This window comes from Salvia hispanica, chromosome 2, assembly GCF_023119035.1.
Source record: "Salvia hispanica cultivar TCC Black 2014 chromosome 2, UniMelb_Shisp_WGS_1.0, whole genome shotgun sequence".
In the NCBI taxonomy this organism is placed as follows: domain Eukaryota; kingdom Viridiplantae; phylum Streptophyta; class Magnoliopsida; order Lamiales; family Lamiaceae; genus Salvia; species Salvia hispanica.
Genome location: NC_062966.1, coordinates 28,673,956 through 28,689,030, shown reverse-complemented (window position 1 = coordinate 28,689,030; position 15,075 = coordinate 28,673,956). Strand labels below are relative to the sequence as shown.

The window sequence follows — 15,075 nt, the reverse complement described above, 5'->3', positions numbered from 1 at the left end:
AACATTGCGTCCCATCATAGCCTCTGCCTTCATCCACCCCATCTCCGCCGCCGTTCCTTCACCGTGATCCACCGCCGGTAACGATCGCCTTCCCTGTGTTATCCAAACATCTCCGCCACTTAAGCAAAACGCTTATTCACTAAGCTTATGGAGAAAAAGGTGAAATTTTTCATTCTCGATTGGATTGGTGTGTTGAGATCGTTTTTGTTGTGTTTGGCATCATAAATGTTAAAACGATTGAGATGAATCGATTCAATTCGGGAAATCGAGCTTGATCTCATGTTTCAATTATAATTGATTTCGTCAGATGAATTAGGTTCAATTCGTTCAATCAGGTTCAATCAGGTCGAGCTTAATCTCATGTATCAATTTTTGGGAATACAATATGATGCTTCAATTGTCTGATCTACAATTTTTTATTCAAGTTATGTAATCATAATTTGTATAATAATTCAATGGATATTCCTCTTGCAAAAGGAGACATGTCAAAATTGTGGAGTTTCTCATTAAACATGGTGCTAGAATTGGTTTAAAATACTGAGGAATTCGCTAAGTTGCACTTTGCAGCTCTAAAAGGTAAGTTATTTTGAAAGACTTTGGTAATATTGTTATATGCTCTATTGTTTCATTGTTTGACATGATAGGGAGCTTATATACTTATTTATGAACTAACTTTCTTAAATCATTAGATTTGCGAATGTGAATAATAGTTTGATTTGTTTAGATATCAAGTTTGGTGATTTAGTTAATCATACTGATATGATATTGAGTTTTTGTACTCCCTCTGTCCCGCTACAAGTGAGGCGCTCCAAATCGGACATTGTTTTGCAAAAATAATAATAAATAGTTAGAGTAGAGATAAAGTAAAGTAAGTAAGATAATAATGTATGAACGACTCTCTTCTATATTATTATCTATCTTACTTTAATTTTTTTCAATTCTAACTATTTATTATTATCTTCATAAAAACACGGCCAGAAAGAAACGCCTCACTTGTAGTGGGACAGAGGAAGTAGTAACTTATGTGTTATGATACATTTCTTATATCAACCTATGATGTAATCTCGTGAGATTAATCCCTTCATTGCTTTCCATTTCGCAGCCAATTTTTTTATTCCTAAAATCAATTTTATAATTACCACTATTTTTTTTCTAGTGTGCAATGAAGAAGGCAGCAAAATCCAAAATAGGGGAAGACTTGTTCCAATATCTACCATCAGAAATCATATTAGATATCCTCTCACGACTCGATGTTCGTACCACTAAGAGTGGCAAGTGCGTTTGTAAGTCATGGCTCGATTTGCTCACTAACACCCGAGTTTGTCAAGTCCCATCTTTCTAAATCCGTCCCATGCCTCACTATAACTGAGCTTAATCTTAAATTGAATTCAGTGACACACAAAATGGTGATTGAGCTCGATCTCAACTGATTGGCATCGTTTGAATACAGCCTTTGACTTTGATCTCCCTTTTCAAATGCCAATTCATTGTTCAATCAATGGTTTGATATTTTTGAATAACGACCTTGATCATATCCTGTGCAATCCAGTCACTCGTGAGTATATCAAGCTTCCTTGTCCTAGACAACCTTCCACTATAACTAAATGGGAGATTTATGGATTTGGAGTGAGCAGAATGAGTGGCCAGTATAAGCTGGTTAGGATTTCCGCGCTACAGACACCTCCGAATTTGTATTCTGGTGAATCTGAGTGCCAAGTATACACTCTTGGCACGGGACATGTGGAGAAGAATCGGCAAATGTGGCCAATTTGAACATCTTGTGGAAAATTCAGTGATGGCACTTGTTTGTGGAAATCTTCATTGGTGGTGGAAAGGTACGGGTGCTTTAGTCCCCACACAAATTTCTCGTCTTGATCTTGAAACAGAATCTTTTAGTACCATTTCCGGTCCTCCTAGTGATGATGGTTACAAAGAAAGGTGCCTATCTAGTTTAAGGGGTTGCCTATGTGTATGCGACAATTGGAATCGGGTGATTGATATATGGGTGATGAAGGAATATGGAGATGAGAAATCTTGGACAAAACAGTTTAGCATGCTCAAAGATAATTTTTGGGGTAGTTTAAAACCACTTGACCCCATTGAAGTTTACAGAAATGGTGATATGTTAATGTCACGTAGAACAGGTAAGCCGTTATACTACTCCAGCAACACTAAAACGGTTAAACAAGTAAAATTTGATTCACGCGACAAACATGCCTACCAAATTAGGTTTTACACTCTGAGCTTTGTTTCTCTCAAGACTTTTGCTACCGAAAATGTAAGAGCATTTACAATGGAGTTGGGAGGGGCGCCTCCTTAGGAGAATATCAGCCTCCAATGGCCATATATATCTGATTTTTGCAGCTTTCTCTCAAAGCTATATATTAGATGGAGAATGTTGTGAGAGTATTTTAGTTTTGGTTATTATGTTTATTTTAATTACTTGTTTGATATCCCAAAAACAACTTGTGCTACGTCATAAGGACATCCCACTGCACAATAGCAGACATCCCCAAGGACATCCCGGCGGACAAAAACAATATCAAAATTCACAAATTCACAAATATGCAATTTACGGAATTAAAATTTCGACACGGATACGAGGAAAATGCAACTATTTTATTTCAAAAACCAAAATCGGAAATCGGGATGTCCGCTGCATCACCACAATAGTGGACGTCACGACGGACGACCCGACGGACATCCGTGCTCAGCCGCAAATGAGCTCTCGTCCTCCCCCGACTTCTGTGTCCGCCTCAAACATCGCAATAGCGGATGTCCCGTGCGGACGACACGCTCGCCAGTCGGAAGTCCGCCAGGACATCCGCTATTGCGGATGCTCTTATATTGTGTTGTGATACTTAGTCATCAAGTGGATACAAAGTCCCACTCCTTTACCACTCTACCACATCAATTGTAGTGACAAAAATAATAACTTTATTTATTCTTATATAGTCCATTTGTCCATAAAAGTAGATAAATTTTACCATTTTGGGATGTCTATTAAAATTGGACTAAGTCTAAAAATAGAAAATTTCAAACAAATACTGATCCTACACATCATTCTAAATATGGACGCAACAGTCCACTAATAATACTTCTACCATATTTTTCCTCCATCTTACTTTACCAAATATACATCATTTACCACTTTGTATATTTTTTTTGACGACTATGTTAACTATACTTATTTTTGTAAACTAAAATTAAGAAATTTTTGGGCCTACCGACCATGATTTTATTTACGTAATTTTCAATATTTAGGATTCAAATTATTTAGTTTTTAATTTTTATGATTTAAATTATATAAATTTTTAACTTTTAGGAATTTGTAATGTTTTTTAAATTTTTTTAAATGAAGTTTAATCAATAAATATATCCAATATGTCATATGTTACTCGCATTTTTTTTAATATTTTGATGTCTTAAACTACTTCATTATTTTTATTTTAAGTACGAATTAGGGCCCTTTTTTTAATTTACTTCTATTAGAGTTAATTAAGTGTATCCTTATTAATTTATCTCATTATACTTAAACACTAAAAACTTAATCACAAATTTACGACCTAAAAAATGCGAGTAACATAGGACGTGAGAGTATTAATATGATAATAAAATATGAAATACTACCTCCGTCGCTTAAAAATAGAACAATTCAATTTTTGTCGGTCCCTTAAAAACACAAACTTTCTATTTTGAAACTACTTCTACTATTTTATCTCTTTACTCATACTTCACCAATTGTGTATTAAAACTCGCACCGTTTCAAAAGTTTCTATTTTTCAAGGACAGGGGAAGTACTCCCTTCATCCATGAGACTGGCATAAGTTTTAAGAAATTTTTTAACTTTATAAAATAAAATGGATAGAAAAAGTTAGTAGAATGTGAGATCTACTTTATATATTCCTTTTGGGCCACTCTAAGAGAACCATTTTCCTTTTTGTGATGTCCCACTCTAAATAATAATCCCCCCGTCTCAATTAAGTCGAGTCGTATTCCTTTTTGGGATGTCCCAACTAAGTTGAGTCATTTTCCTTTTTGACAAAAAACAAAATATATAATCATTCTTACCTTATTTCATCACCTATTTTACTCTCTCTTTATTTCTCCTATTTTATTCCTCTCTTTTACTTTTCAACACAATATCTTAATCTTTGTGCCCAAAAGATTTGTCTCAACTTAATTGGGACGGAGATGGAGTACTGCATTTCTAGTTCTAAAATCTCGTGCCGATCTAAAATGTTCCAATTAGAGTGAGACGAATTGAGTATTGATTTTATAAAGAAATATGAGTAGAATCAATTAGTAGAATATGAGGTCCACTTATCAAACCTTCTAAATATGAAGTGAAACATTTCTTGGTGGATAAAAAAAAAAAGGAAAAAGAAATATTTAATGAAAAAAAAACAAAAACTTTATTTCAATTGAAAAAGATAAACGTAAAAACTGTTTTTTTCGAAATTTCTTAGTAAATTGTTGCTTGTTTTGCTCAGTACTTGGAATATAGTAGCATCCATATATCTATTTTGTTTCTTGCCGTACTGAATTTGCTGAATTAATTTTTCGTGTGATGAGTTAGGGTTTGAGCTTAGCCCTAAATTCAATTTTAAAATTACCACTTTTTTTTTCTAGTGTGAAATGAAGAATGCAGAAAAATCCGAATTAGGGGAAGATTTGTTGCTAAATATACCATCAGAAATCGTATTAAATATCCTCTCACGGCTCGATGCTCGCACCGCCACGAGGGGCAAGTGTGTTTGTAAGCCATGGCTCGATCTGCTCACGACACCCGAGTTTGTCAAGTCCCATCTTTCTAATTCTCTCCCATGTCTCGTTGTACGTATTCAAAAAATCAAGGAATTAGAGATGGAAAAAATCGTGGATGGGCTTGTTGATCTCAATCGTTTGAATACATTATTCCACTTTGAGCTCCCTTTTCGCATGCTAACTCATAGTTCAATCAATGGTTTGATATTTTTGAAAAACGACATGGATCGTGTCGTGTGCAATCCAATCACTCGTGAATATATCAAGCTTCCTTGTCCTAGACGGCCTTTCTGTAAAACTACATTTGAGATTTATGGATTTGGAGTGAGCAGATTGAGTGGCCAATACAAGGTGGTTAGGATTTCCGAAGAAAGACCGCTACAAACACCTCCTCCCCATCAATATTATAGTGAATCTGAGTGCCAAGTATACACTCTTGGCACTGGACTGTGGAGAAGAATCAGCAAATGTGACGAGCTCCAACATTATGATGGAAATGCAGTGATGGCACTCTTTTGCGGAAAACTTCATTAGTGGTGGAAAAATACGGGCGCTTTAATCCCCACACAAATTTCTCGCCTTGATCTTGAAACAGAATTTTTTAGTACCATTTCGGGTCCTCCTTGTGATGATAGTTACAAAGACAGGAGCATATCTAGTTTAAGGGGCTGCCTATGTGTATGCGACGGCTGGAATCCGGTGTTTTATATATGGGTGATGAAGGAATATGGAGATGAGAAATCTTGGACAAAAGAGTTAAGGATGCTCGTGGATAACTATTTGGGTTGTTTAAGACAACTTGATCCCATTGAAGTTTTCGAAAATGGTGATATGTTCATGTCACGTAGAACGGGTCAGCTATTACACTACTCCAGCAACACTAAAACTGTTCGAAAAATTGATGATGATCTAATTGATTCGGACGATAAGATTTTCTACCAGATGAGGCTTTACACCCCGAGCTTTCTTTCTCTCAAGTCTTTTGCTACTGAAAATGTAAAGAGTGTTTACAATGGAGTTGGGAGGGGGAGGTGGCGCGGCCACCACCCCCCTCCGTTGGTGCTGGCTGGGCCGGGACAGGGGACGGGAGTCGACGGGTCATGGGTCTCTGTTGTGGCATCGCGATGGCCGCTCACTACGCCCGTTGCGGGAAGGCACACCATGACAGGAATAGGGTTTTCGTGCTTTAAATGTGGGGAGAGAGTGTCCATTGTGGGAGTTGTGTTCTGAGACAGAAAAATAGGAGAATGATAACGTGGTGGGAGTCTTGGCTTAGGGAGAAGCCTAAAGTTCATTATGATTTGTGACTATTTCTTAGAGAAAAACCCCATTTACCAAATCTGATTTTAGGTAGCTTCATTCGTGATATGAATATCAACATATTTGATAGAGATGGTGTAATAGTATTTTAGTACTCCTAGTTATTAGTTTATTTTGATTACTTGTTTCAATCAATTTGCCTTTCTTTTTCTTTTTTTTTATGTTTGTTGCTTCACTTGACTTGAGGGGTTGGCATGTTTTTAATTACTCTGAAGTTTTTTATTTTTTAATATAATGGGATGTAAATAAGATTTTTGGTTGTTTATGATATTGATGAATGTAAGTTGTTAATTTCTTTGTAAGTTGTAATTTCTATTCTTACAATTGGATAATTTTAACCAAAATTTAGTAAAATTCTAACAACCACAGTATATATACCTAAGAACAAGTGAACCATATAGCCCAAATTATTAAACTCATAGCTTCAAGATCAAAACAATACAAGCAATAAAAGGACCTCTTACCAAAAAAATGAAGTGTATGTAATAGTTTCAACTTTGACAATAACATAAAAAGCATATGCCACACTACCTTGTTCATGCAACGTCTTCGTTATGTATCAATGGCTCGGGTGCTCTTGTTCGAAGGCATCCTCATCTTGATTCATCTTGAGCGAGGGCATCCTTGTAGTTTAACTGGACGAGGTGATACTCAAACGGAATCTTTAATCTCCCATTATACGAAAAATCTACAGCGTTAGGTCTTTAGGGTCCTCGATTATCTTGGCCAGGGTTTGCAAGAAGGCTGCCAGATCAGCACCATATATCACGCGATGATCTGCTGTTACATTTACCTAGCAGAGTCGAGAAGTTCTTAGTTTAGGTTAATCACATTTAAAGTTTCAATATAACTGGATATCACGAGCGTGATCTTACCTGCATCTGAGTTTTCAGTCCGATCCGGCCATCCTTTGTACCAACAAGAGACGGTTCAGAAGCACCGACAGCCATGATTGCACCCTATGGAAATCACATATATGGTTCGTTATTTCCTAATATGGTGCAGCAAAATGATATTTCTACGGGCAACACAATAAATTCTTTCTCGAATTATGTATGAAAAGCTTACAGTTCCCGGTGGCAAAATAGCATCAAAACGATCCACGCCAAACATTCCGAGGTTAGACAGTGTGAAAGTTCCTGTGAAGCAATGAGACAGCCATGGTAAGTGTAAATCAACTGCAACGAGCGGATTTCAACCAATGAGGTTAACAAGTTACCCGAATTATATTCTTGGGGCTGGAGCTGCTTCGCTCGTGCCTTATCAACCAATTCCTTCCACTTTCTCGATAATGAATAAATATCAATCTAAGACGAAAGGGGACGACAAAAAGGATGAGCAAAAGTGAAAGAAGACAGCCAACACAAAAAACTGTCCAGGAAACTTGATAAAAGACAAGAGAGTATTATGGACCTTGTCAGCATCTTGAAGTACTGGTGTGATCAAACCACCGTCTATGGCTACTGCTACTGCAATGTTGATATGACTGTTATACGTAAAGCTCTTTCCGTCTCTGCAGCTGGAGTTCACAACAGGGTGCTGGACCAGAGCAAGTGCCGTTGCCTTGGCTAGCAATGCTGTCATAGTCACTCCTTTAGACTTGATCTGATAAGGAATCGGGAAATATTACAACAAGCCATACAATCTGATCCACAAAACCGAGAAAACAAGCATTTCTAAGAAGCAAACCCTATTGAAATTACACCAATTCGATCAATTCCCAAACCGATTTTGTCTATGCTGCAAATTATTCCCTCTTGTGTCATTTTCATAAAACTTGTTTCTTCAACAAAAAGCAAATGAGATCATGTCTTATATCATCTATATAACTGCTCAGTCTTATACTAACTTCAACAAACTTATCTAATCCATCAAAAACTGAAAAGACAAGCATTCCTTTGAAGCAAACCTATTGAACAACACCAATTCGATCCATTCCCAAACCAATTTTGTCAAGGTCAAAAGAACTGCAAATTATCGTAACCCTGAAACTCATTTCTTCAATAAAACTGCAAACGAGGTCATGTTTTATATTGTCTATATAAACTTCTAAGCATTTCATCACACATTTTCTCAAGAACTCCTACTAAACTTCTAAATACTCTTCGGCTCTTCCTCTTATTCAATTTACGAACTGAGTTAAGCTCCTATTCACATAGAAATTATCTAAAACCTCCACAAAATCGAAACTTTAATAGTAATTCACCAAGAATTGATCTAAAACCTCCACAAAATTGAAACTTTAATAGTAATTCACCGAGAAAACGAAAAACTAAGCAATGAAATGAAACACCATTACCTTCTTGTATAAAGCATCAAGAGCATCTGTTGTGAAAGTATACCCCACTCTGAATGTCGGCACGGCCAAGCTCTCAACCATGTTCCTACTCACAGCACTCTGCATCGTCGTGAATGGCACCACGGAGCCCAATTCCACGCCACTCGGTGTAGCCACCGCAGCTGCAGCAGCCACCGTGGCAACCTCATTCACAGCAGCCTCCACATCCTTAGCCACCACTCTCCCATTTGGCCCGCTCCCAACAATTCCCTTCAAATCCACCCCCAAATCCTTCGCCAGCTTCTTCGCGTAAGGCGACGCCACCACCCTCTTCCCCCCTTCAGACGCCGGATGCACAGCCGACCCCACAGCAGCCGAATTGCTGCTGACACTAGCTACAGCAGCAGAAACTGGGCTCGGCATTTCATCAAGCACCGTCGGGGCATCGTTGCTGCCAGCAGCGGCGGAGGCTGCTGAAGGGGCGGGAGAAGACGACCTTTTCGATTGGGCGAGGGCGATTTCTTCCTCAGTCTCGGCGAGGAAAGCGATGGTGGATCCAACCGCAGCTGAGAGGCCCTCGTCGACGACAATGGCGGCCAAGTACCCATCGTAAAACGACTCCACGTCCATATCCGCCTTGTCGGACTCAACCACGACGACTGATTCGCCCTTAGCAAGCTTATCCCCTTCCGATTTGACCCAAGACACGATCTTTCCCTCCGTCATCGTGGAGCTGAGCGCCGGCATGAAGATTTCGCGGATCTTGGATTGAATCAGATGGGCCTTTCGGGGGAGGTGGGCGGCGCCGCCAAGGCGGCGGCGGAGGGCGGGACGAGCGGTGGGGACGAAGGAAGTGTGGAGAAGGTGGGAATGAGCCATGGTTTTAGTGAGAGAGAATTGGGGAGAAGGCAGAGAATGTGTTTGATGAAATGGGTGTTAGAGTATTTGCTGTGAAGAGGGAAAAGAAGAGGGAAAAAAAGAGGGTATTTTTCTTGAATTCATCGAAGGAAAGGAGGCGGATATTCCTAAGCTCAACTAACTTTACCGGTAATGTCAAGAAATAATGAAGAGAGTGTGTAATCTGTGTGTTCATTTTTTATTTTTTAATTGCAATTTATTTTATTTTGTTCATTAATACTCTCTCTGTCGGCGAATAGGAGTCATGTTTTGTCATTTTAGTCCATCCGCGATTAGGAGTCCCAGATCATTATTACTATAAATGGTAAGGAGTCATACATTCTACTAACTCATTGCACTCATATATCATTTAAAACTAATACACACAAGTGGGACCCACATTCCACTTATTTTCTTCCATCCATCTGTGTCGGATGGAAATGAGACTCCTATTCGCGGACGGAAATTGTAGGTTGAGTGTGAAGTAGATTATGGTTTACCTAACTTTAACTTTTGGGTTAGAGCATATGAACTATTCATAACATCTTTTTTATTCCGATAATTGATTGATTATAATCGAATAACCAATGAAAACATTAGGTAATGATCATGTTAGTTTCTAATTTAGACTATGGTCTCTAATTCAAAACTTGGTGCTCTACAAAAGTATTCCATGAGCATTAATGAGTTGATGAAATGAAACTCCAATACACAATTGATGTAGTAATTGAGAAACTAGAGCAAAATTTGAAACATTTGTAACCGTAGAAGGTACAAAGTTGCACGGTTGCACCTCCTTTTACTCGACCACGATGGGAGTGAAAACAGAACTACGAGTATTTTCTATCCTATTCTGCTGTAATTTTATAATTGGTTAATCGACAAATTAATTCGAATTATTAACCGAATCGACTGATTACTTAGTGTTAATGTTTCTAAGCACTTTTGTATTTATAAATAATATTTTATATTTCTATTAAATATTATTGTTTTCAATAAATTTGAGGATTATGAAAGTTTTTCATTTCATAGCTTTAATCATATGATTAATTTTATAAATCAAGTTTAATTTTTATTTTGTGTTAAAAAATACCTCACTCAATAAGTAGTGAATTTTTTTTTGTGTCAAAGAAAATAATACGAACATAGAAGATGAAAAGACCTTCTTTTGAAAGGCATAGTAAAGGGCTCTTTTCAAACATGCTATGAATCTCATTTAGGTTCGAAATTGTGCTTGATATACTAGTTTCACGAACTTATAAAATTGAATTATCAAAAATGTTTCACTCAAAAGTGGCTAAACCTAGATGACACATTTTAATATTCAACTTAAAAGAATTGATCATGACACAAGAAAATGAGGAATTTAAGCCCACCAAGCAGGCGCAGCAAGTACCATGAAATAAAAGACGTATCAGAGTATACAATTCCTAATTGGATTTGTCAAACCAAATTCAATTTTTTTTTATAAATATAGGTTTAATATATAAATTGTCTAGTACGAAAAATATGGCACCATATGACTACCCCAACTTGAATATAATGTGAATTTAATTGGATTGCTTTGAAAATTAAAACGCACGTGGATAAATAAATAAACATGCCTATGAAAACTCCAAAGTGGCACTTTCATTTTGATTTTTATTCCGAAAATAAAATCTCGAAAAGGGTTTTCGATATTCTTGATGAAATCTTATCCACCGACAGAATATTTCTTTTTACCTTCGAAAAATAGAATACATTTTCTCATGTAATACTATGAACTTGTTAAAATGAATATTTAGTCGATAGAGTAAATGAACTTGCAATGATAGTGGAGTACTATTAGTTTGAAAGTTTGCGTAGTACTGGAATATGTAAAAAAAAATCAATTTAAATTGTTAGAAATTTGGAACGTGAATCCTATTTTTTTTAAAAAAATTATGAAAATTATGTGGTTACAAGACTAAGCTAGAAATTTTATATGCATTGGTGTCAAACAATAATGCTTTGGTTTTTGGATGTTTTTGTTCATCCCAACTCTTTTAAGCATCACCGGTCCCATTCATTAGAATTTTTGGTATCACCCTATTTATTTTCAAATGTCCCTTTATGCGAACTTTGGCTTCATGCCAATTCATATGTTGGATCCGACATGGTGCAATTACAAAAAAAACTTTTAATTAACTGATAACAGTATATGATGGCAGACGTTTCACTGTATTAAACCCTACAAATCATATTATCGAATCGAACTATTGTACAAGAATTGTAGCTCAAAATAAAATAAATTGATGAGAGTTACTTGAATAAACACATAGATTTGGACTTAACATTATTCCATCATTTCAAATTCCCAACGAAGTCAATGGTCGCAATCAAAAGAGAAAAAGTCTTGATCATATTGTATTAAATTCATCCGACTTAAATGAAGTCGTTTTCAACCCCCACTTGTATTATTCTAATACATACAAGCTGTGTTTAATTTTCTTTTAATGATCAAATTTACCTTAATTTTTTAGTGATTTTTCTTTCTATTTTTGATTAAGTTAATTTACTTCATATTTTGTAACTTTGTCAACCATATCCCAGTAATTTCATTTTATTAATTCTAGTTTAACCTATGCAATTTGAATTAAATTTATTATTGGAACTGTCAAAGATATGACACGGTCTCCAAATAAATTTAATGTCAAAATTATAGAAAAGACTTTATATTTACAAGAATCGATGGAGAGAGTGAGATTTAGAGAAGCATCCAGGTTGGTTGGAAGATACCCACTCCCAACTCAAAGTCAAGATCGCAATAATTCAACTTTTTAATACACAAAATTACACTAAAATAGAGGCAAAGTATGAATAGATTAATTAAATGAAACTAGCAAATAGTTAAAAAGAGTAAAGATTCTCAATTTCGATTTCAGAAAATTTTTAATAATCCGGATATTTTTCAGATAATGTGTCCAATCAATTACAATTACAAGCAATGACAAATTAAAAATTCTCAATTTCAATTAAAAAAAAAAATCAATAATTCAAATATTTATCAGATAACGTGTTCAACCAATTACAATTACAGAATAAATATCCAAAATAACTAAATTTATAATCGATTTACAGAGCCCAAAGAGTGGTAGCAAGTGGTAAAAATAAATAAATAAATAAATAAATGGTGTATTAATTTATTGAGCCAAAAAATATAAAATTTGTGCAAGAAATTAAGTAATGAATTGACATCCATGGTGAGAGATGAGATGGTGATATATATATATGGATTGACTTTCAACTTAGAAAGGATCTTTCTCAATTTGCATCTGCCTTCTCTTTAATCTAGTGAGTTTCTATCTATTTTTAGCTGTCTTGATTTTGTTGGATCACTGCTTTTCTGCTACTCCTTTTTGGGTTCTTGATTTTATGCTTTGATTCAATTGCTCTTGAATTTTATGCTTTGAATTTTCTTGATTTGTTAGCTTTGATTCTTGAATTGCTTTGCTCTGAGCTGAATCCCCTGATTTGATCGAAAAAGGAATTAGGATGTGACTCTGAGTTCTCTGAGAATGTTGGGAACTAATAAAAAAATAATCTTTTTCTTATTTAGAGAATAAATATATGAAATCTGTTTTTCTATGTTTTGTTTGGTGATTTGGGATTTCTTGTAGTTGAGAAAAGAAACAATGAAAAACAGAGATCCTTAATTTCCTCTTATTAAGTTGAAGCAAATTTACTTCTATTGGTGTTTATCTTATAGCTTGGCAGTAGAAATCAATGATTGAATAAGTAATATAAGTTCCTAATTACAAATTGATAGAATATTATTTGGATTTAGCAGAATGATTTACTTTCTCTTTATCTGGTTTTGCTGAGGGAGCTGATTTTAGGTCATTTTGATTCTAATTGGGGATAATTTGTCAAACATGGTAAAGATGCAAGCTTGATTTGTGGATAACACCCTTCACTAGGTAGAGATTATTAGTTTTTCTCGAAGCTCTTCTCGTTCGTGTCGTTCCCCATCAATTCGAAATCTATTTGCTTCCAACTATCTGCATCTTTGAAAGGCTTGAAATTCATGCTGCTGTGGTTGTGGAAAGTCGTTGAGGCGTGCTTGTCGTGTATGCTATTCATCGCCGTGTTGGTTTTTGGTTTGTTTATCACCTGACTTCTGCTAAAGCTTTTGCACCTTTCCTACTATGATTGCAGATTTAGTATCTCACGTTGCGAATTCTAAACTTAATATGGACCCCGACGAGAGGCTATGTGCAGAAACGTGGGCAAAGTCTTCATCGGGTCATGAATCACTCAACACGGATACAAATAACCGAACGTTCACAGATTTTGATAGACACCACCCGAAGTGGGAAGAATCCTCGTTCAATGGCTGCGTTGTAAGGACTTCAGGCCAACAATTTTCTGGTTTCGAAGGGTCATTTGCGTCTGACGTTGATAGCCAGAGGCAAAAGAAGGATCTTCATGGTAAGCAGATACCCGAGGCTCATGGGTCGGGTAATATGCAGAATTGGGATCCGAGCGCCATGCTGAACAATCTCTCATTTTTGGAGAAGAAGATTCATCAGCTGCAGGATTTGGTCCAGTTAGTTGTCGGGCGCAGAGGCCAAGCTATGAACCAAGCTGACGAGATCTTGGTTCAGCAACAGCAGCTTATCACGGCTGATCTCACCTCGATTATAGTTCAGCTGATATCCACCGCAGGGAGCCTTCTCCCGTCTTTGAAGAACTCCGAGAGTTTGGCAAGCCAGCTCGGCCAATTTGGTGGGATCACGACTGACAATGTTGTCCATAACAAGATGGAGGAACGCCATGATCCAACGGGCGTTTCTGAGGATCATGAAATGAAGAGCGATGACGATGCTGAGGAAGGAGAGAATCTCCCTCCTGGCTCGTATGAAATCCTGCAGCTCGAGAAGGAGGAGATTCTTGCGCCTCACACCCATTTCTGCACGATCTGCGGGAAGGGGTTCAAGAGAGACGCCAATCTACGGATGCACATGAGAGGCCATGGAGACGAGTACAAGACTCCGGCAGCCCTAGCCAAGCCCCATAAGGAATCGAGCTCGGATCCGATCTTCATCAAGAGGTACTCCTGCCCTTACGTCGGCTGCAAGCGCAACAAGGATCACAAGAAGTTTCAGCCTCTTAAGACGATCTTGTGCGTGAAGAACCACTACAAGAGAACCCACTGCGACAAGAACTACACCTGCAGCCGCTGCCATGCGAAGAAATTCTCGGTCATTGCAGATCTGAAAACGCACGAGAAGCATTGTGGGAGAGACAAGTGGCTTTGCTCGTGTGGCACGACCTTCTCTAGGAAGGATAAGCTCTTCGGCCACATTGCCCTCTTTCAAGGCCACACCCCGGCCATCCCTCACGAAGGAGCCGGACCGTCTGATCAAGGGCAAAGCAAGAGTGAAGCAACAAATAAAGTCGAGCAACTGGACTTCAACTCGTGTCAAGGTTTAATGGAGGTAGAAAGGTCCCGAGACGACCCATCAAACTATTTCTCGCCTTTGGGTTTTGACACGAGTAGTATGGCCGGATTTCAAGAATTCCCCCGACCTCTATTTGAGGATGCAGAGAGCTCCTTCTCGTTCTTTCTCTCTGGTTCTGGCAACTACTCTCCGAAGAATGGAAGGTACGCTGCTCCAAACGATCTTGAATGAGCCGTTCTCATTCTCGGTTAACGTAGCTTTAAGTACTGTGTATCAATGTGTTATTTCTTTGACATCAAATAAATCTTTCTGTAGAATTATTTCCATGGTGATCTACCAATTCTGCTCTTTTCATCAATGAGAAAAGCATTTAAATTCATAATTTTGCAG

General features: G+C 37.3%; 2 protein-coding genes across 3 annotated transcripts; one reads left to right on the top strand and one right to left on the bottom strand.

The window, feature by feature from the left end:
- Positions 1–6,485: 6,485 nt before the first annotated feature.
- On the bottom strand, positions 6,486–9,368 carry LOC125207387 (dihydrolipoyllysine-residue acetyltransferase component 5 of pyruvate dehydrogenase complex, chloroplastic-like). Its single transcript, XM_048106699.1, has 6 exons — positions 8,387–9,368; positions 7,501–7,692; positions 7,307–7,394; positions 7,156–7,226; positions 6,963–7,046; positions 6,486–6,880 (listed from the first exon to the last, which is right to left on the bottom strand). Exons 1-6 carry the CDS (start codon positions 9,242–9,244, stop codon positions 6,776–6,778), a joined length of 1,398 nt encoding a protein of 465 aa, XP_047962656.1. The 5' UTR covers positions 9,245–9,368; the 3' UTR covers positions 6,486–6,775.
- Positions 9,369–12,463: 3,095 nt separating this feature from the next.
- On the top strand, positions 12,464–15,067 carry LOC125204861 (protein SENSITIVE TO PROTON RHIZOTOXICITY 1-like). Of its 2 annotated transcripts, none has more exons than XM_048103616.1 (2): positions 12,464–12,574; positions 13,439–15,067. In XM_048103616.1, the coding sequence occupies exon 2, from the start codon at positions 13,474–13,476 to the stop codon at positions 14,914–14,916; it is 1,443 nt and encodes a 480-aa protein (XP_047959573.1). In that variant the 5' UTR covers positions 12,464–12,574; positions 13,439–13,473; the 3' UTR covers positions 14,917–15,067. The 2 variants fall into 2 exon arrangements, with proteins under 2 accessions (XP_047959573.1, XP_047959572.1); XM_048103615.1 differs by lacking the exon at positions 12,464–12,574 and adding an exon at positions 13,213–13,350.
- Positions 15,068–15,075: the final 8 nt, after the last annotated feature.